Source organism: Carcharhinus amblyrhynchos, chromosome 24, assembly GCF_965287045.1.
Source record: "Carcharhinus amblyrhynchos chromosome 24, sCarAmb.v2.hapA, whole genome shotgun sequence".
NCBI lineage: Eukaryota > Metazoa > Chordata > Chondrichthyes > Carcharhiniformes > Carcharhinidae > Carcharhinus > Carcharhinus amblyrhynchos.
The window spans coordinates 44,476,461-44,498,551 of record NC_137347.1 but is presented as its reverse complement, the minus strand read 5'-3'; the positions used below and the strand labels follow the sequence as shown (position 1 = coordinate 44,498,551).

Below are 22,091 nucleotides of genomic sequence, written 5' to 3'. Positions count from 1 at the left end.
CCATGAACCTTATAGTTATGCCCCCTAGTAACAGCTACATCCACCCGAGGAAATAGTCTCCGCATGTCCACCTTACCTATCCCCCTCATCATCTTATAAACCTCTATTAAGTCACCTCTCATCCTCCTCCGCTCTAAAGGGAAAAGCCCCAGCTCCCTCAACCTTTCCCCATAAGACCTACCCTCCAAATCAGGCAGCATCCTGGTAAATCTCCTCTCCACTCTCTCCAATGCTTCCACATCCTCCTTATAGTGAGGTGACCAGAACCGCACACAATATTCCAAATGTGGTCTCACCAAGGTCCTGTATAGTTGCAGCATAACCCCATGACTCTTAAACTCAAATAAGAACATAAGAACATAAGAAATAGGAGCAGGAGTAGGCCAACCAGCCCCTTGAGCCTGCCCCGCCATTCAATAAGATCATGGCTGATCTTTCGTGGCTCAGTTCCACATTCCCGCCCTCTCCCCATAACCCTTAATCCCCTCTCTCTTCAAAAACCCATCAACCCGCGTCTTAAAAATATTTAGCGAGGCAGCCTCCACCACTTCAACGGGCAGAGAATTCCAGAGATTCACCACCCTTTGAGTGAAGAAGTTCCTCCTCAACTCCGTTCTAAACCGCCCCCCCTTTATCTTGAGGCTATGCCCTCTAGTCCTACTATCCTTTCTGAGCGGGAAGAGTCTCTCCACCTCTATCCTATCCATCCCATTCATCATCTTATACGTCTCAATGAGATCTCCCCTCATTCTTCTAAACTCTAACGAGTACAAGCCTAATCTATTCAGCCTCTCCTCATAGCTCAAGCCCCTCAACTCCGGCATCAGCCTAGTAAACCTCCTCTGCACTCCCTCCAAGGCTAAAATATCCTTGCGTAAGTACGGCGCCCAAAACTGCACACAGTACTCCAGCTGCGGCCTCACCAATGCCCTATACAGCCGCAGCAAGACCTCCCTACTTTTATATTCAATCCCCCTCGCGATGAAGGCCAGCATCCCATTCGCCTTCCTGACCACCTGCTGCACCTGCAGGCTGGGTTTTTGCGACTCATGCACAAGGACCCCGAGGTCCCTCTGCACCGTCGCATGCTGCAGTTTTTCTCCACGTAAGTAATAATCCTTCCTACCATTATTCCTACCAAAGTGGACCAAAATCCCCTGTTAATAAATGCTAACACACTATAAGCCTTCTTCACGGCTCTATATACTTGAATAGCAACCTTCAGAGATCTGTGGATATGAACCCCAAGATCTTTCTGTTCCTCCACATTCCTCAGAATCCTGCCATTGACCCTGTAATCCACATTCAAATTTGTCCTGCCAAAATGAATCACCTTGCACTTATCAGGGTTAAACTCCATCTGCAGCTCTGCATCCTATCAATGTCTCTTTGCAGCCTACAACAGCCCTCCACCTCATCCATTGCTCCACCAATTTTGGTGTCATCAGCAAATTTACCAACCCCACCCCCCCCCCTCAGCTCCCTCTTACAAGTCATTGATAAAAATCACAAATAGCAGAGGACCCAGCACTGACCCCTGTGGCACACTGCTGGTAACTGGCCTCCAGCCTGAAAATTCTCCCTCCACTTTCACCCTCTATCTTCTATGAGATAGCCAGTTACTTGTCCAATTGGCTAAATTTCCTTTTATCCCACACCTCCTTACTTTCTTCATGAGCCTACCATGGGAAACCTTATCAAACACCTTACTAAAATCCATGTATACGACATCAACTGCTCTACCTTCATCTACACACTTAGCTACATCCTCAAAGAATTCAATCAAATTTGAGGGGAAGGACTTACCCCTCACAAAACCACGCTGACTGTTCTGGATTAAATTGCATTTTTCCCAATGGTCATAAATCTTATCCCTCAGGACTCTTCCCATTAATTTACCAACCACCGAAGGAAGACTAACTGGCCTATAATTACCAGGGTCATTCCTATTTCCTTTCTTGAAGAGAGGAACAACATTTGTCACTCTCCAGTTTTCTGGCACAATCCCCATGGACAGTGAGGACCCAAAAATCAAAGCCAAAGGCTCCGCAATCTCATTCCTTACCTCCCAAAGTATCCTAGGATGTATCCCATTTGGCCCAGGGGACTTATTGACCCTCAGGTTTTTCAAAATTGCTAATACATCTTCCCTCAGACCATCTACCTCCTCCATCCTATCAGCCTGTATCACATTCACATCCTCAAAAACATGGCCCCTCTCCTTCGTGAACATTGAAGAAAAGTATTCATTTAACGCCTCACCTATCTCTTCTGACTCCATGCACAAGTTCCCACTACTATCCTTCACTGGTCCTAACCTCACCCTGGTCATTCTTTTATTTCTCACATACGAGTAAAAAGCCTTGGGGTTTTCCTTTATCTGACCTGCCAAGGACTTCTCATGCCCCCTCCTAGCTCTCCTAAGCCCTTTCTTTAACTCATCCCTAGCTATCTTGTAACCCTCAAGCGACCCAACTGAACCTTGTTTTCTCATCCTCACAAATGCTTCCTTTTCCCTCTTGACAAGACATTCAACCTCCTTTGTGAACCATGGTTCCCTCACTCGGCCATTTCCTCCCTGCCTGACAGGGACATACCTATCAAGGACACACAGTATTTTGTTCCTTGAACAAGCTCCACTTTTCGTTTGTGCCCATACCTGACAGTTTTTGTTCCCATTTTATGCTCCCTAATTCTTGCCTAATCGCATCATAATTACCCCCGCCCCAGTTATAAATCTTGCCCTGCCGTGTGACCCTATCCCTTTCCATTGCAATAATGAAGGACATTGAATTGTGGTCACTATCTCCAAGGTGCTCTCCCACAAATGCATAATTTATAAAAATAAATAAAAATGCATAATTCTCCTTGTGAGAGTGTCTAGGATCAGAGGGTATAATCTATGAATAAGGGTTCCCGATTTAAGACAGAAATGAAGAATTTCTTCTCTCAGAGAGTTGCGAATCTGGGGAATTCTTTTACAACAGAAGGCTGTAGAGGCTGGATCATTAAGTATGTTCAAAGCTGAGATAGACAGATTTTTAATCAGTAAAGGAATCAAGGGTTATCGTTACAGATCAGTCATGCTCACATTGAATGTCAGAGCAGACCTGATAGGCCGAATAGCCTACTTCTGCTCTTATGGCCTTAGAACATAGAACAGAGAAAAACTACAGCACAAACAGGCCCTTTGGCCCACAAGCTGCGCCGATCATATCTCTACCTACTAGGCTTACCTATAACCCTCAATCCTATTAAGTCCCACGTACTCATCCAGAAGTCTCTTAAAAGACCCTATCGAATTTGCCTCCATCACCACCAACGGCAGCCGATTCCACGCACCCACCACCCTCTGAGTGAAAAACTTACCCCTGACATCTCCTCTGTACCCACTCCCCAGCACCTTAAACCTGTGTCCTCTTGTAGCGACCATTTCAGCCCTGGGAAAAAGCCTCTGAGAATCCATCCGATCAATACCTGTCAACATCTTACACACCTCTATCAGGTCACCTCTCATCCTTCGTCTCTCCAAGGCGAAAAGACCGAGCTCGCTCAACCTATCCTCATAAGGCATGCCACCCAATCCAGGCAACATCCTCTTCTACACCCTTTCAATGGCTTCCACATCCTTCCTGTAATGAGGTGACCAGAACTGAGCACAGTACTCCAAGTGGGGTCTGACCAGGGTCCTATATAGCTGCAACATTATCTCTCGACTCCTCAACTCAATTCCTTGATTGATGAAGGCCAGTACACCATACGCCTTCTTAACCACATACTCTACCTGCAAAGTCGATTTGAGCGTCCTATGAACCCGGACCCCAAGATCCTTCTGATCTTCCACACTAGAGACAGAGAAACTATAGAGAGAGAAAATATATTTCCTTTGGTAAGTGAGGCAATTACCAAAGATTGGAGATTTGAAATCACTGGTAAATGATCTAAAGGAAAGATGGGGAGATTTTTTTTTACTCAGAGTTTGGCAGTAGACTTTGGCAAGCAGGAATTCCACCATAGGTCCTTGATCCTGGGGTATTCTCATCACAGAGTACCTGACTGGCACATAATGCAGCAGACCCTCCTGAAAAGAGCATTGTGGGAGTTTGGTCAGTTCTCCAATCGATGTGTGAGATCTCTGTTGCTTACATTAAGCACCACCCCAACTGTTGGTAAGGGAAATGAGCTGCCCACAGACTGCATCATTGATGTTGACCTATTGGAGCATGTTCTCAATGGTATTGCAATATGAATTAACAGGCAAACACAAAACTGAATCGAAACTTTATTTTCTTAATTAATTTTAAAGAAGCTCAAAACCACAACATATTTAAAGGAAGTTATCAAATCTAGAAAAGCCCTAAATTAACCAGTCTCTATCTGTACATAATCTATACCTTGTATAAAATCAGAAAGGAAACTTGTGCCTAAAAATGGTCAGTGAATTTTCATTTGTATTCAAAAAGCCAATATTTTATTTTTGTTACATTTAAAAATATTTGCGCTATACAAGAGTTAAAAAAAAAGCAATCCATCAGATCAATGAAGTTTAAAGAATCTTTCCTCTCCAGTCCAATGAGGCCTTTGCTTAACAGAAAACATCATTTTACTGAAATAATAGGTTATTGAGGTTGTCTGTCATGTATTGTTGTCAGTTATAGTGACATTTTGTTATTAGATGATATAACACACACTTTGCAGGCTAGGAAAGCTGCATCACTTTCACTTCACATAACACATGTCTCTGTTAGCAAGCAAATGGCTTTTCCTGCTCCTGATGGAATTACTTCCACATATTCATTCACTTTTACTTTACTTGCAATGAAAACAAACATACCAGTATAACTCTATCACTGTCACTTCATCTTACAGCTAAAATACCTTTGTGTTTTGTGTGGAATGCAACATAGAAAAATATCCTTGCCTTTTTAAAAAATGATTACCCATAAAATTCCTCTCAATCGCAATACACTATACATTGCAGGCAACTATTATTCTTACCCACTGGAGATGGAGTCAGTTTTTAGGAAATGTAGAGACAAAGCTTGACTTCAAGGAGCTAAAGCTAAAATAATTCAGTTGTCTGGACAAGTACACCTCTAACAACACTCAAGACGCTCAACCCAATCGATCAGCATTCCATCCACCACCTTAAACATTCACTCTCTCCGTCACTGACACACAGTAGTAGAAGTGTGTACCATTTACAAGATGCACTGCAGCAACGTGCCAAGGCTACTTTGACAATCCCTTCCAAACCTGCAACCTCTACAACCTAGAAGGATCAGAGCAGCAGTCATCCTGTGGCTGACCACTGATAGAGACTCAGCTGGACCAGTCATAATAACACTGTGGCTACAAGAGCAGGTCAGAGGCTGGGAATTCTGCACAGAGTAATTCACCTCCTGACTCCCCAGAGATGGTCCACCATCTACAAGGCACAGGTCAGGAGTGTGGTGGAATTCTCTCCACTTGCCTGGATGAGTGCAGCTCCAACAATACTCAAGAAGCTCAACATCATCCAGGACAAAGCAGCCCACTTGATTGGAACCCCATCCAACCCCTTCAATATCCACTCCCTCCACTGCCAATGCAAATTGCCAGCAGCGTATACCATCCACAAAATATATTGCAGCAACTCACTAAGGCATCCAAACTTGTAACATCTGCCATCTAGAAGGACAAGGGCAGTAGATGCAAGGAACACCACCACTTGCAAGTTCCTTTCCAAGCCACATATCATTCGGAATTATTTGAACTATACCACTGTTCCTTCACTGTCACTGAGTCAAAAACCTGGCACTTCCTCTCTAATAGCACTGTGGGTGCACCTACAACAGCTCACCACCATCTTCTCAAGGATAATTAGAGATGAGCAACAAATGCTGGTTTGCTAGCTATGTCCACACCCTGTGAATGGTAAAAAACATACATTAATATCAGGTATGCACCATTCTATGAGGGGGTGCCATTACTTTCAATAAAACTTCTATCTCTTCCATCCAATCAATTGGTTCCATCCTTGATGTGGAAGATTTTGCATGGCCGGTTTCAGAACTGGTTTAGACAGATGCCAAGTATGGCAGGCTGTTCTGGATCTTTGATATGTAAGATGGGACTTTCCAGCCTCGTTCGACTCAAGACCAGAAAATCCCTCCTGAAGTCAACGGACCGTCCCATTGTCCAGCCCTTGCCCGCTCCAATTCCCATGGCGGGTAGGGTGGCAGAATTCCAGCACTAATTTCTAACCTGAAAGCCAGACGTGTAATCATTCGCCTGAAAGAACATCATTAAATTTCACTAATTCTAAAAAGATTGACTAAATTCAAATGGAAGCTTTTTCAAAAGGAAAACGTTTAAAATAAATTTGCTGATGTAGCATAAATATTTCAACTAAAAGTTGTGCATTTCTAAATTATAATTAAATGCTAGATAAAGTTATAGAATTTACTAATGGTGACTCAGAGCTGCCAGAATCCATGAGAATATTGTATACTTACATTTTTGTTTCATTATTTACCACATTTGTATCAGGTGTGTTGATTGAAGGTGGGACAATGACTCAGCAATTGGAAAGCAAATGTAATTCTGCTGATAGAGGAATTATTGAACTCTTAAACTAATGGCAATAAGGCAAGTGCTTCCTTCTGGTATATACAATTCAGACAGCTTGGTGATACATCCTTTACCTGATGGATATTTTGTAATAGGATCTTAATATTCACCAGATTGTATTGTTAACATTGGACATGTTTCACACAATTAACCAGCATCTATTTGTGTTTGATAAAAGTTTGAATTTTGGTTTGGAATTCTTAGATGAAAAATACACAATCAAACTCTAAACAAATCTTTAAAAGAATCCAAGTTGGTGCAATTCATTTCTAATAAATCTATTTAAAGTTTCCTCAGCACTGCACTCTGACAGAAATCCAATTTATGTAATAAATGGGATTTCCACCACAGTTCTGGTGAAGTTACCCACCCCGGATTGGGAGCAAATCTGAGGAAATCTATAACTTTCATCTCAATGAAAAAAAATCAGTTCACACTCTTTTTTTCCTGAGATGCCTGTGATGCATTTGGGAATAATATCCAAACTACACTCACTCATCATTTCCAAATAACATTCCACTCCAAATTCCATTGGGCCAATCAGTATTTCAGTTGGGTAGCCAAGTTGATCCCTCTTACTCCACCCAATCCCTGTAGCTCTCAAGAAGTTATTTCAGAGTTTCTATTGCCAAGCAATGTTTACCCCGCGAGGGCAGACGATGCTGTTAAGGTTGTTGCTGGTATTGAGATTCAGTGGCTGTGAAAAAGTCCTCCAATACATCTTGCAGATATTCAAATGTTGGCCTGTCTTCAGGTTTCTCTCTCCAGCAGCGCATCATTACATCATAAAGTTCTCGGGTACAATTTTCAGGGGCCGGCATTCGGTAGCCACGCTCCAAATTCTGAATGACTTCAGGATTGGTCATTCCTACAGATAATGACAGAGAGAAGTGAAGATTTATCAATCAGGTGAGAAATTAAACAAGCAATTATATGACAGAGAAATCTGAAAAAACTGTCAAATTACAAATATAAGAATTGATATTCTGGGTGGCACGGTGGCACAGTGGTTAGCACTGCTGTCTCACAGTGCCAGGGATCTGCATTCAATTCTGACCTTGAGTCATTGTCTGTGTGGAGTTTGCACATTCTCCTCTTGTCCGCGTGGGTTTCCTCCAGGTGCTCCGATTTCTTCCCACAATCCAAAGATGTGTGGGTTAGGTAGATTGACCATGACAAATTGCCCGTTAGTGTCAGGGAATTTAGCAGGGCGAATACGTGTAGTTACAGCGATAGGACCTGGGTGGGATTGTTGTCGAGGTTTGCTGGGCTGAATGCCTCCGTCTGCACTGTAGAGATTCTATGTTTGTGATATCTGGTGAACTACCCTGAGAAAGGCTCCACATTCCCAGTGATCATGTCAGTAGACAAAACATTGTGGCGGTGTCAGAAAAAAAACCCCACAGAAGTCAAATAACCAAGGGAAAAATAAACAAAATTCAAATTGTTATAATTTTATTTATCAAGTCAATATTGGTAAGAATGCAGCCCATGAATGATCTTTTAACACAAAATAAACATTTTATTGAGTTTTGAAAGTTTGTCAAGGGTATATTGAAGTTTCCAATTTGATAACGTGCATCTTAAATGAGTCATTTAAATGTGTCGCACATTTTTTTGCTATAATGTTGCTGTTTCATTCAATTCAGTAAACCCTGAATGAGTCAAACCCCAGGAGAACAACCTTCACATTCCGGCTAAGTGAAGCTTGGTGATAGCTGAGAAGGTTCCATCTGCCACATGCTATTGCCTCAATGTTACCCAATATGCCTCCAATTGGTTCTGATAGGCCTGGATTCTACTCCAGGCATATTCCCTGTTGGGGGTTGGGGGCACGTAATATAGGGCAGGTGCATCTCTGAGCTTGTTCCCATAATATGGGTGGGTGCCAAATTTGGTTAAATGAATAAATAGTTCAATAAATTTATTACATAAATAATCAAGGGCCATTTGGGCTTGTAAACGAGCCAATTGACCTGGACAATGCAGTGCTCACGCCATAATATGGTTGGTGTTGGCATTCTGGAGGCAACAGACAGGCTGCCTTTTTAAAAAGCTTGATAAAAGGGTGGGGACGGGGGGGTGCAGTATCTTTGGGAGTGCATTTTGTGCATCAGAGGAAGGGCAACCTTGAAGATAGTTCTCCCCTTTTCATCCAATTCACCTGCTCCATGAAATAGACCAAGCCCAAACCCCCAACGCTCTACATAAACTGCCCAAAACCTTCCCCACCCAAAACCTGGGCTTAGCTCACTCTGGAATCCATGGAGCTTCTTCCTGTGACTGGTTGTGGTAATGACAGCGCCCTTTGTCCTCTTGGTGTTGCCAGGACTGCTACAGTTAATGGACAATCTGACTGGCTGCACCTTCCTCCTCAGTGGGAGGAAGCCTAGTTAGCTCACCCTCAGCGTGGCATAGAGCATGTTTTGACTGTGAGCCAGGTTGGCATGAAGTGAGTCAGTTCCACATTGACTTTGTTTCTGGGGAATGAGTCGTCTGCGTATTTCAAGGGTTTTGGTGCTGCAATAACCACAGGGCATCTTCACGGCGTTCGCACCATTGTCCAGGGAAATAGTTGGGCAAGCGTAATCATTCTCCATAGAATGATGACAATCTTTCTTTTCTTTCATTGACACGTTCTATCCAGTTTCTTTGCTATGGTGACTCCCTGTTGCTGCAGAATTGGACTAGAGGTGGGAATGTTCTCTGCTCTGGCTGCCTTCAACCACCTGAGTCGAGGTTCTCTGCTGCTGGGGTAGGGTAGATGTTCTCATCCTCTTCCTTGCTGGAGAGAATGTCTGTTTGTTAAACTGTTCCAAAATGTTCTTCTTGACTTTCAGAATGGGGACAAGTTTGATGTTGGAATACCCCAATCTTTTAATGATGCACACTCACTGAATTCATCAGGAAAAAAAGAACAGAAGGAAAACTGTACAGAGGCCAGCAGCATCACACTGCTGCTGATTCCCTACATGTCTTCAGACTGCTGCCTAAGAGAGAGTTCCACACCTTGGGGTGATTACCCACTCTCATCCTAATTGGTTCCTCAAACCAGATGACCCTCTTCCCCTGTGCTATCTTAAAGGGACAATCATCACATCCCTCCCCATTTAATCCCTTTATGTAATCTTCAATAACTCAGTTACTCACTCCCGAATCTAACTAAACATTATACATGAGTTGAACAATTATAAATTGAGTCTATCAGGGGTTTTTCTGTTTCTTGTACCGCGGTGTAATTCTGTATCTGAGGGGTTTCCACAGGATTGACATTAACAGGAACTGCAATACCGGGAACTTCTTGCTGCACAAGTGGTTCATCAACACTTACATCCACACAGACATCAGTTATGCCTATAATGGGCCAATCAGGTACTTTGGTGCTGACAGGTTTGAAAACATTTCTTGTCAGCAACATTGACTGCTGGAGCGTCTTTCTATTCCTACAGTGATCCACATGTTTACAAAGAGTCTGTTCTTCCATGTCTACTGGGTACAACAGGAGTCCAGTTACATGACAATAATTTCAGGGGTCGAACTTGATCTGCTCCTGAAGTTTCACATTATGACACCGTGTCATATGATGTACTTAACCCAGGTTTTTAATTGTTGCGATTGTGATGGCTCATTAATGAGGCCGTGGTGCTTCTGTGTTCAAACATAAACACCTTTACTGGTAAACGTTAACTATGTACAGTTACAAATATGGTCTTTCATGGAGAATTTCCATGCAGGTTTTTCCATTTGCATGACCAATTCATAGAACATAGAACAGTACAGCACAGTACAGGCCCTTCAGTCCTCGATGTTGTGCCGCGCTATGTCCGAACCCAAGATCAAGCTATCCCACTCCCTATCATTCTGGTGTGCTCCACGTGCCTATCCAATAACCGCTTGAAAGTTCCTAAAGTGTCCGACTCCACTATCACAGCAGGCAGTGCAATCCACACCCCAAACACTCTCTGAGTAAAGAATCTACCTCGGACATCGCCCCGATTCAGCAATCCCATTCTGTAATCTCAGTTTTATTCTCTGTCTGAATTGCTGATTCTTCATTGATTTCAATGTTTCTACCTCTTCAGTTAATTTCTCATTGTTAAGCTTCCTTCTTTAAGCTCTTATTCTCCTGATTCAGTTCTTCACTGGACCTGTTCTTACTTTCTAATTGCGTTTTCATGAAGTTCAGTTTAATCTTCGCTATCTCAATAAATTCTCCTTCTTAATTTCATTTTGTAATTTTCTTTGCAACTTTTTTTCAAGTTTGCTGCAGTCATTTCATCTTGTTGTTTTATTGACATCTCTAGAGATTTAGTTCTTTTTGCTGATGCCTCTTTATGTTTGATAGATCCTAGTTTCTTTGAAGTCTTTAAATTCTGCGTTTCTTCCAAGGTGAGTCCATCATGTTCTTACTGAACATTTACATTTCATAAATGGAACCGCCATTCCTACTTGTCTTAACTTCAACCAAACCCTTTTTGGCTTCTCTGTTGGTTGGGTCTGTCTCTGACAAAGTGTTGACTTGTTTTCATTCTGCAATTCTCTCGTTGCTCTTCATTTGGTCATTTATTATCTTTCATTGCCCTTTTTCTGGGGTTTTTCATTATTGCCCTCCTTTGGGGGTATTTCAGTGGCATTCTCCCAGGGTCTTTCACTGTTGCCCTCCTTTTGGGGTCTTTCAATGCTCACTTTCTAGGATCTCTCAGTTCCCTCCCTCTAGGCTCTTCTGCTGCCCCTTCCCTGAGGTCTTATTGCCTTCTCTGAAGTCTTGCGTTGCCTATGGACCTTTCTTGAGAGTTGCTCTCTACTTGGGATCTTCTCTAATTTAGCTGCCCCTCACCCTCTGTTCCTTCTTTTGCTTGCTGCTTTAAATGCATTGCAACATTAAATGCATTACTTCTTTAAATGCAACTCTGAGCTGAAACCAATCCTTCAGGTTTGGACACTTGTAGCAGCATCACTAACCTTGAACCAAAACTGGCCACCAATCAACTGACTTCCCTAGATACATACTATGAAAGAAATTAGTGAAATGAAATCACATGATGTAATTTGTGAAAGTACTAATTAGAGCAAATCACCCTCATCATAAATAAATAACCAAAAGACCACAAAATTTATCATGGGAGAGATACATTGACACAGCACCAATAGTAACTGTTGTATTATGTTTGAAAATGGCATCCAGCATTATACCAACAATTACAGCCAACGTTCCGGTAATATACCTGGGTATGGTATCCGTCCATATGTCACAATCTCTGTAAGGAGGATTCCAAAACTCCACACGTCTGACTTGATGGTGAATGTGCCGTAGTTGATGGCTTCTGGTGCTGTCCACTTGATGGGGAATTTAGCTCCTAGACAAAATGTTAAATTTAAAATATTAATCAGAAGGCAGGTCACTTTTTCAGGGTCAATTAGGGATGGGCAATAAAAGGCCACATTTAATGAACAAAGGAAAATACAAAAAGGAGACAGTGAGTGAGAGCAGGAAGGTCAATGATGTAGATATGCAATAGAGTAAGTAATTTGTAACAGTGCAAGAGGAATCAAATTAATCAATTTGAATATGATTTAATCATGATTAATCTATTGCTGTAATCTACAAATATTTTTTCCCTGAATGTTACTATACTTTCACATCACATTTTTAGATACATTATTTGGACAGTGCTTGCAAGAGAATATACTGACAGCATAACCTTTCTTGGATTTGAATACATGAAAATCCATGGCTGTACCTGAAAAGGATGGAGCACCCACAGCCTTCGGAGGTACAGAATTCCAAAGATTCACAACTCTTTGAGTGAAGTGATGTCTCCTAATCTCAGTCCTAAAAGTACAGCTCCCTATCATTAGTCTTTGCTCCCACATTTAAGATTCTCCGACCAGCAGAAACAATGGGCGGAATTTTACAGCCTCGCTTGAGCGAGACTGGAAATTCCTGCCCAATGTCAATGGACATTTCCGTTGTCCGCCCCTCACCCGCTCTGATTCAGTAGCAGGTGGAGCAGTAGAATTCTGGTGAATCCCTCAGTACCCACCCTATCAAACCTTCAAAATTGTGCATGTTTCTATAGACTGCCTCTCATTCTTCTAAATATCTTCTAAAAAGGGTGGTATAATGAGGCAGTAGTTTGCACAGCGCCATGGATGCAGGTTCAATTCTGGCCTCAGGTAACTGTCTGTGTGTGGAGTTTGCACGTCCTCCCCGTGACTGTGTGGATTTCCTCCGGGTGCTCCGGTTTCCTCCCACTCTCCAAAGATTTGCGATTAGGTTGATTGGCCATGATAAATTGCCCGTTTAGTGTCAGGCAGACTAGCAGGGTAAACACGTGGGGTTACGGGTATAGAATCTGGGTGGGCTTATTGTCAGTGCAGGTTTGATGGCCCTTGTTCTGCACTGTAGGGATTCTGTGATGCTTATGATTCTGAACTCCAGAGAATGTAAACCCAATTTACTCAGCCTCTCATCACAGGACAATCCCAATACTCCAGGTGCTGATTTACTGGACGATCACTGTATCGTCTCCAATGTGAATAAAACTGTAAAAGTGCACACAGTATTCCAGATGTGATCTCACCGAGACCCTGTCCAACTGCAGCAAGACTTCTTTATTCTGATTCTCCAATCCCCTTCAAGTAAAAACCAGCATGCCGTTTTCATTCATTATCTGTTGGCCATGCTTTTAGGAGCAGTTGCATTGCGCTTCCTTTGTTTCAGCAAGCAGTCTGACTGGAAACATGAATGGCTGAGTAAGTTGGGTTTACATTCTCTGGAGTTCAGAATCATAAGCATCATAGAATCTCTACAGTGTAGAAGGAGGTCCATCAAGCCTGCACCATCAATAATCGCCCCCAGGTCCTATCCCTGTAACCCCACTGTGATAGTTAAGTCAAACTTGCTGCACTTTGGGAGGAGCCAGCCACTGGTGTTTATTCTGCCAAGATCATGGTTATTAATATTCCTCTGCACAAATCACATGCTGGCTAGGATTAGCTGCCCCAAGGTGAAACAAGATTTGCTGAAGAGTTTCAAATCGAGGAGATTGGTATAAGCTACACATTCTATTGGAAAAGCAAATCCAAGGTCAGCTTCAACAATCAGGAATGGACTTTGCTATTCAATTGGAACTGGCACCCAAGCTTGACCTCCGATGGGGATCAGCAATCAACTCATGGTTCTTTGCCAGTAACCAGCATGCATTGATGCTCCAACAATGACACACCCAGAGAAGGTCAGACAGCATTCTATGATGACCTCAGCAAGGTAACTGTCCCATCAGGACAACCTCATTATTCTTTGTGATTTCAGTGCCCAAGTGGGCACAGAATGGCACCATCAAGTCTCAGATAAAGACATTCACCTTGACAAAAGGATCACAGAGATGTAAAACATGCTAAATTTTAAGGCACTAATTAATTTATAAAGTATATTGTCATCAGGTCGTCACCAACGAAGCAATTTGATTGATCAGCGTCTGGGTCAGTCTTGGGTCTTATATTACAAAAGTGTCTTTACGTAAGTAAGTTTGGAATGTATTTGAGGTTGAGAACACTGAGGTTCCCTGAAGCTCCCCATGGTTAGACTGATCGATTCCGTGGATATTATTGACTGTGTCTTTGAATGCTGTGGAATGTGTTCATTCCAATACGGCTCCCATTGCTGGGAAGACCCTGCTAAGCTTTGCTGCTTTAATTGGAAGTAAGGATTTTGGTCGGTGACCAGGTCTTATTGTAACCGGGATTATTTAGGTTCTTCACCATAGAGTATGACTTGTGAGATCAATAATTGTAATGATGCTAATTTTGAGGTGAGACTTGATTTCTGAAGCCTCTGATGTACCTGGATCAGAACATGCAATAATATTAAATAAATTCCATCTCCATTCTTTATCTTATATCTTTACTGCTGTTAAAAGATTACTAAACTGTGAATGTGCTCTCTACCAGAATTCTAATATGGGACAAAACAGATTTTTTGAACTGCGAAGATACCAGAAGAACTTATTCAGGAAGAACCTTTTGCAATGAATCTTGAGGAATGGTAAATTAGGCTCAGAGGGCTGAATGGCCTCCCTCTGTCCCAAACCAATCTCTGTTTCATCTCCTCAATCAATATTTTAAAGCTTTTATAATTTTTCAAGACTACCACAAGATGGCACCCTGAACTAAATTGCTGCTCATATTCTCTCTGTTCTCAACCTTTACTGATGGATTACTGATTTAGAAACAATATTTAGTTGATAAACTTTAACCCTGTATTTCTGATTAAGCACTTCTCGAGTGTACGGCCACAGATAAGGTAAACTGTGAGGGAACCCCCTCATGTCAGTGTAGCAACTGAGAAAGCCACCAGCAGTTACCTCGATAAGAGTAACTGGGTGTTTTTGATCTCCAGACCTTTCCACCTTCTCTCAAAGGTCCACCACGCTGTCTGTTACCAGCATGGCTGAATTACTGAAATGATAGAAGGAGGATGGGAAAAACAGATTGCGCTGGCTGCTGACGGTGACAGTTTTGGATTGACTCATCGTCATGAGGCTTCATGTTCACCGTGATGTACTTTATGATAACAACAACTTAGCTTACTCTTGGGTTTGCCTCCTATCTGAGTGATACCCAGCGTGTTCTCTTGGGACAGTGCCATTGCTGGAAGAAGGTGGGGGAAATTTCAGCAACTGATTATAGGTCGGAAATGCGTTATTATAAAATCACTTGTCATGTTCATTGTATTATTTTATCACAGGATTGTAGAACATGGAAAGAGACCTATTGTCTCTGCTGCCCTTCTGAAAGCGATCCAGTTAGTCCCATTCCAGCTGCTCTTTACCTTAGACCCTGCAAGGTTCTCCTTCTCGATTGGATATGCACATACATTGAAAGTTACGAGTTAAGGCTGCTTAACCCCCTCTTTCAGACAGATCAGAGCAACGCACTGGATAAATAAAACCTCCAAATCCTCTCCCTGGCTTTTTTGACAATTATTGTAAATCTGTGTCATCAGGTTACAAACTCTCCTGTCAATACAAACAGTTTCTCCCAATATACTCGCACAATGTTCCCCAATCCCCCACTACAACACCTGGGTCAGCAGTCAGGGATTTTATGCAGTTACAGATAAGCACTGGGCACTGCACAGTGCCAAGAGGATGGGGGCTTAGGGGCAGAGACTAAAGGGAGGGGTTGGGGGCCTAGATTGAGCGGGGCATATGTGGAGGTGAGGAGGAGGTCACTGCACACTTTGCAACCCAAATCGGGATTGGGGGGGTGGGGGTGGGTGCGGGGGGGAGTGTTGCGCACTCTTCAACCAACGATTGACCAGTGGAGGGGCGGTGTGTTGGGAGGAGATATTGATCAGGGCAGGGGTGGAAGGGCAATCGGCCAGCCCGGGGGTGGGGAGCATTCGTGGGGGAGAGGCCAGTGATCGTAGGAGAGGAGGACAGTGATAATGCGGTGGGGGAGGAGCCAGCAATAGCGGGGTTCAATGCCTGACAGATCTCTCTTTGTGCTGTTGCATAGAACAGAGAGAGATCTTCACATGCACAATGGCACCCTCTGGTGTAATCAGCTGGCTTTCTGGTGAGTTTACACACTGAATCTTCCTCCTGCTAGTGGGAAACCAATCTTACTTCATTTTTTTTCTCAGAGTGGCATAAGATTGTATTTTTTAACTCATCCAGAAAACAGATCTGAACCTCCATCATTTTCATGCTCATTTGGGACTTAGAATTGTTTTGGTAAGATCACCCACGCAGCGTTATTCAGACTCAAAACATTAGCTTTGATTTATTATTGTCACATATTAATATACAGTGAAAAGTATTGTTTCTTGCACGCTACACAGATAAAGCATACCGTTCACAGAGAAGGAAAGGAGAGAGTGCAGAATATAGTGTTCCAGTCATAGCTAGGGTGTAGAGAAAGATCAACTTAATATGAGGTAGGTCCATTCAAAAGTCTGACAGCAGCAGGGAAGAAATAGGGTGGTGGTAGTGGGAGATTTTAATCTCCCCGGGGTAGACTGGAAGGTGCCGAGATCAGAGGGTGCTGACGGGGAGGAATTTGTACAGTGTGTAATGGAAGGATCCCTGGAGCAGTATGTGGATAGCCCGACCAGAGAGGGGGCTATACTGGACTTGGTTCTGGGGAATGAGCCTGGGCAGGTGGTTGATGTTGAAGTAGGAGAGCAGGTGGCTAACAGTGACCACAACTCTGTCTGGTTTAAGATATTAATGGATAAAGATGAAGCCTGTCCTAAGGGGAGGGTGTTAAACTGGGGGAGGGCTAGATACAACCGGATTAGACAGGATCTTAAAGATACGGACTGGGGTAAGCTGTTTGATGGCAGGTCGACGCTGGGTATGTGGGAGTCTCTCAAGGGAAAACTAAAATCTTTGCAGGAAAGGCACGTGCCGGTCAAGAGGAAGGATGGGAAGGGTAGGATTAGAGAGCCGTGGGTAACTAGGGATATTGAGGACCTGGTCAGGAGGAAGAGGGAGGCGTACATTAGATCTAGGCATTGGAGGACAGAGATAGTGTTAGAAGAATACAGAGAATGTAGGAGAGAACTTAAAAGGGGCATTAGAAAGGCAAAAAGGGGTCACGAAATGGCTTTGGCGGGTAGGATTAAAGAAAATCCTAAGGCATTTTACTCCTATGTTAGAAATAAAAGGATGGTTAGAGGGAAGATTGGTCCTCTCAGGGACAGAGGAGGGGAACTATGCTTGGAGCCTGGGGGAATGGGGGAGATCGTGAATGAATACTTTGCGTCGGTATTCACGCAGGAGAGGGGCCTGATGTCTGGTGCTGTGCTTGAGGAGTTTGAGGATCCGTTGAGGGATATAGTCATCACGAGGGAAGAGGTGTTGGGACTTTTAGACAGTATAAAGACGGATAAATCTCCGGGGCCTGATGGCATCTATCCCAGGCTGCTAAGGGAGGTGAGGGATGAAATTGCTGGGCCTCTGACGCAAATCTTTGTCTCTTCTTTGGACACAGGTGAGGTCCCAGAGGATTGGCGCATTGCAAATGTAGTACCGTTGTTTAAGAAGGGTCAGAGGGATAACCCAGGGAATTATAGGCCGGTGAGCTTGACTTCAGTTATAGGCAAGCTAATGGAGAGGATCCTCAAGGATAGGATGTATGAACATCTGGAGCGCTGCAATCTGATCAGGGATACGCAGCATGGCTTCGTTACAGGGAGGTCGTGCCTTACGAATCTAGTGGAATTTTTTGAAGAGGTGACAAAAACGGTTGACGAAGGACAAGCCGTTGATGTCGTCTATATGGATTTCAGTAAGGCGTTTGACAAGGTCCCTCATGGTAGGCTGATAGAAAAGGTGAAGGCTCATGGGATACAAGGCCAGGTATGTAGATGGGTGGAGAACTGGCTTGGGAGGAGGAGACAGCGAGTAGTAGTGGAAGGCTCCTTTTCCAATTGGAGGCCTGTCACCAGTGGTGTGCCGCAGGGCTCGGTACTTGGACCTCTTCTATTTGTGGTATATATTAATGACTTGGAAGAGGGGGTAGGTGGTGTGATCAGCAAATTTGCTGATGACACTAAGATGGTTAGATTGGCGGGTACTGAGGAGCAGTGCCTGGCAATGCAACAGGACATAGACAGGCTGGTAGATTGGGCAGATAGATGGCAAATGGAATTTAATCCGGAGAAATGCGAGGTGATGCACTTTGGCCGGAATAATGTGGAGGGGAGTTATACGATAAAAGGTAGAACTATCCGGAGTATAGATACGCAGAGAGACCTGGGGGTGCAAGTGCACAAGTCCCTGAAGGTGTCGGTGCAGGTGCAGAATGTGATGAGGAAAGCGTATGGTATGTTAGCCTTCATAGGAAGAGGTATAGAATATAAGAGTAGGAGTCTGATGTTGCAGTTGTATAGAATGTTGGTTAGGCCTCACTTGGAGTACTGCGTCCAGTTCTGGTCGCCGTACTACCGGAAGGATGTAGAGATCCTGGAGAGAGTGCAGAGGAGATTTACCAGGATGTTGCCTGGTATGGAAGGGCTGTCTTACGAGGAAAGATTGAATGAACTTGGGCTGTTTTCCCTTGAGAGACGTCGGCTGAGGGGGGATCTAATAGAGGTTTATAAGATTATGAAGGGGATAGATAGAGTAAATGGTGGTAAGCTTTTTCCGCTATTAGAAATGGATAGAACGAGGGGTCACGGGCTTAGGGTGAGGGGGGCTAGGTATAAGACAAATATTAGAGGGCAGTTTTTCACACAAAGGGTAGTGGGGGTGTGGAATGCACTGCCGAGTAAGGTGGTGGAAGCAGGCACGCTAGGGTTGTTTAAGAGTCACTTAGACAGCCATATGAGCGGGCTACATATAGGGGGATATAGTAGGCCCTACTAAACATTGTAGGCTTGGGAATACGTTTTGCCTCAGGGATGTTAGTCTTTGCCTGTTTAATAATGAATTTTTTTGTCTCCACAGGCATTTAAGTCCAGCAAGGGGCATGCATGCGGCAGGTTGTAGTGGGCTGCTCTTGGACGTTGCTTCGGGAGTTGCCTATTGCTTCATGTCGTTAGTGTGCTTAAACTGGACCATCTCGAGGGCAACATGACAGCTCAGAGACTATCTCTGTTGCTGTGCGGACACATGGATTTGGGCCTGTGTCTGTGGGAGTTTGCACGTTCTCCCCGTGGTTGCGTGGGTTTCCTCCGGGTGCTCCGGTTTCCTCCCACATCCCCCAAAGATGTGCTTTTAGGCTGATTGATTGGGTACTAAATTGTCCCTAAATTGGACCTCCCTGATCCTCGCACGTTAGGTGTAGACTAAAATCATGAATAGGTCACTGACAGTGGGACGGCGGCGCGGGCTCGTTGGGCCGAAGGGCCTGTTTCCCGTGCTGTGTTGTTCTTTGTTCTTTGAAACTGTTCTTGAGTCGGTTGGTATGTGACCTCAGATTTTTGTATCTTTTTCCTGATGGAAGAAGGCGTAAGAGAGAATGTCCGGGATGCGTGGGGTCCTTGTTTATGCTGTCTGTTTTTCTGATGCAGTCAATGGATGGGAGAAGGTTTATGCATTGGACTGGGCTTCATTCAACCCTTTATAGTTTCTTGCGGATTTGGACAGTGCAAGAACCACACCAAGCTGTGATACATCTGGAAAGAATGCTTTCTATGGTGCATCTGTAAAGGCTGGTGAGAGTCATAGCAAATTTCTTTAGCCTCCTGAGAAAGTAATTCTATCCTCTCTCAAATCTAAGTCAAATCTGCTTTTGGACAGAGAACTGAAGATTTTCTAGCATTTTCTGATTTTGTTTCAGATTCCAGTATCTGCAGTAATTTGCTTTTGTCCCCATTCTCAGTGATGGAGGAGTCCAGCACATCAGTGCAAAAGATAAGGCTGAAGCATTTGCAACAATCTTCAGCCAGAAGTGTTGAGTGGATAATCCATTCTTGGTCTCCCCCTGATGTCCCCAGGATCACAGATGTCAGTCTGAAGGGAGGCTGAAGGGATTGGATACTGCAAAGGATTTGGGCTTTGACAATATTCTGGCAATAGTACGGAAGACTTGTGCTCCAGAACCTGCTGCACCCATAGCCAAGCTGTTCCAGTACAGACACAACACTGGCATTTACCTGGCAATGTGGAATGGAACCAACTATTTCAGAGAAGCATGAAGTTTTGTCACTGCCTTGCTGACATTCTCCAGTAAAGACACTGACCTTCCACCTAACTTCTCAATTTATATACAGTGAGCAGACACTTCCTGGAATTTTCTGGTCTGGTTGGTGGCAAGCTTGGAGGCAGAAGGACATTTACTTCAGTGCAACGATGGCTGGGCAGAACCCTGCTGCATGCTCACCCCTGCCAGGAGATATTGTACACAGGTATTTTCAAAAGGCATTTGATAAGATGCCACAAAAAGATTAATAAGCGTGGGTTGAGAATTGGTTAATGGACAGGAAGCAGAGTAGTCATAAACAGGTCATTTTTAGATTGGCAGGCTGTGACAGAATGTGGTGACATAAAGATCAGCGCTGGAGCCTCAGCTACTTAGAATCTATATTAATAACTTAGGTTGCGAGAAGTGGCTCTGAGTTTATTGATGATATCAAACCAGGTGGGAAGGTAAGCTGTGGGAAGGACATAGAGAGGCTGCAAAGAGATAGAGACAGATTAAGTGGGTGGGCAACAAGATTGTAGATGGAGTATAATGTAGGGAAGTGTCAAGTTACTCAATTCAACACACTTTATTATTCTTACAAAAATTCACTGCCGTTATTCTTATGCATAACTAGCAAAAATAAAGCTAGAATTGCACAGCAATATAACATGTGTAGCTGCAATGCAGTGTCAATATCATAGCCAAAGAGAATAAATAGATAAAGATCAGGTACATCTGAGAACTGTGTGTAAGTTAGTGATTGACTGTGTCGTCCAAACCGTCTACTGTACCAGGTGTCAGTCGCATATTGAGGGGAATGGGGATGAGGTAAATAGTTTTAGAAAGCTGCCTGATCCCAGGGAGTCACATTCCATCAGCAGACACTTGGCCAGCACTAATATCCAACTAACTCTATGCTACCAAAAGGTTCCAAGCAGAGGGGAATACCCACTTTTGCTGGCTCAACCCACTCCTACAGAGAGGGGTATGGGCTCAAACACACCCCCCCACCAATCCAGGAAAAGGGACATTCAGGAGATGATCAATACATTTGCAGCTCAGGTTGCAGCTGATGCAGCCAAGCCAAAACGGGCCACTCCAGCATGGTCACACCACTGTACCAGGACTCCATCTTTCCACCTTTCTTGTGATCTGAGATGGGAATTCAGCTTGGACATAAAAATAAAGAAGTAGAATATCTTTTAAAAGGCATTTACCAGTTTAAAAGGTATTAAAACTGGTAAATGTTGATTTCCAAAGGGATTTGGGTGTACTTGTATAAGGAACACTAAAAGTTAACACGTAGGTATCAACAAATAATGAGGGAAACCAATATCATATTGGTCTTTATTGCAAGTAGATTGGAGCATCAGAATAAAGAAGTTTTGCTACAATTCTTTCGGGCTTTGGTGAAAGCACACCTGGAATACGGTGTATAATTTTTGTCTCCATATTTGAGGGAGGAGGAGGTCTTGTCAGGGAGTGAGTAGTGTCCCTGTCTCTGAGTCAGAACTTCTTTGTTCAAATCCCACTCCATGAAGGCTAAACAGGTGTGTTAATAATGTGGTCAAACAAGTTGATTATCAACCTAAAATCCTTCAACACACCCCAATATCAGGCAGTAAGAGTGGAAGAGATTCCTGGTCAGCCATGTGATAGAAAGAAAATTGGAGACTCCACCATCACTGCCCATAACTCCACAACATACATGGAAAAGCGTATCTAGCCACAGCAACTCAGAGTCCATTGGAGCCAGTTGTCTCAGTTTGATGGTGGTGTGGTTCAGATTGGTGCCAACAGCATGGTGTTTGAGGTCCATTCTAGCTAATATGGATTTGAGA

At 43.6% G+C, this 22,091-nt stretch overlaps 1 protein-coding gene across 2 annotated transcripts in view; it reads right to left on the bottom strand.

Annotated features, from left to right (window-relative positions):
• Window positions 1–4,314: 4,314 nt before the first annotated feature.
• The window catches only part of LOC145358011 (proto-oncogene tyrosine-protein kinase LCK-like), a 109,543-nt gene continuing 91,766 nt past the window's right edge, over window positions 4,315–22,091 (bottom strand). For both annotated transcript variants that reach the window (XM_080211689.1, XM_080211690.1), the window contains exons 12-13: window positions 11,838–11,969; window positions 4,315–7,480 (exon numbers count right to left, since the gene is read on the bottom strand). In XM_080211689.1, coding sequence (XP_080067815.1) covers window positions 7,278–7,480; window positions 11,838–11,969 — 335 coding nt within the window. In that variant the 3' untranslated portion in view covers window positions 4,315–7,277. The remainder of the gene's footprint in view (window positions 7,481–11,837; window positions 11,970–22,091) is intronic.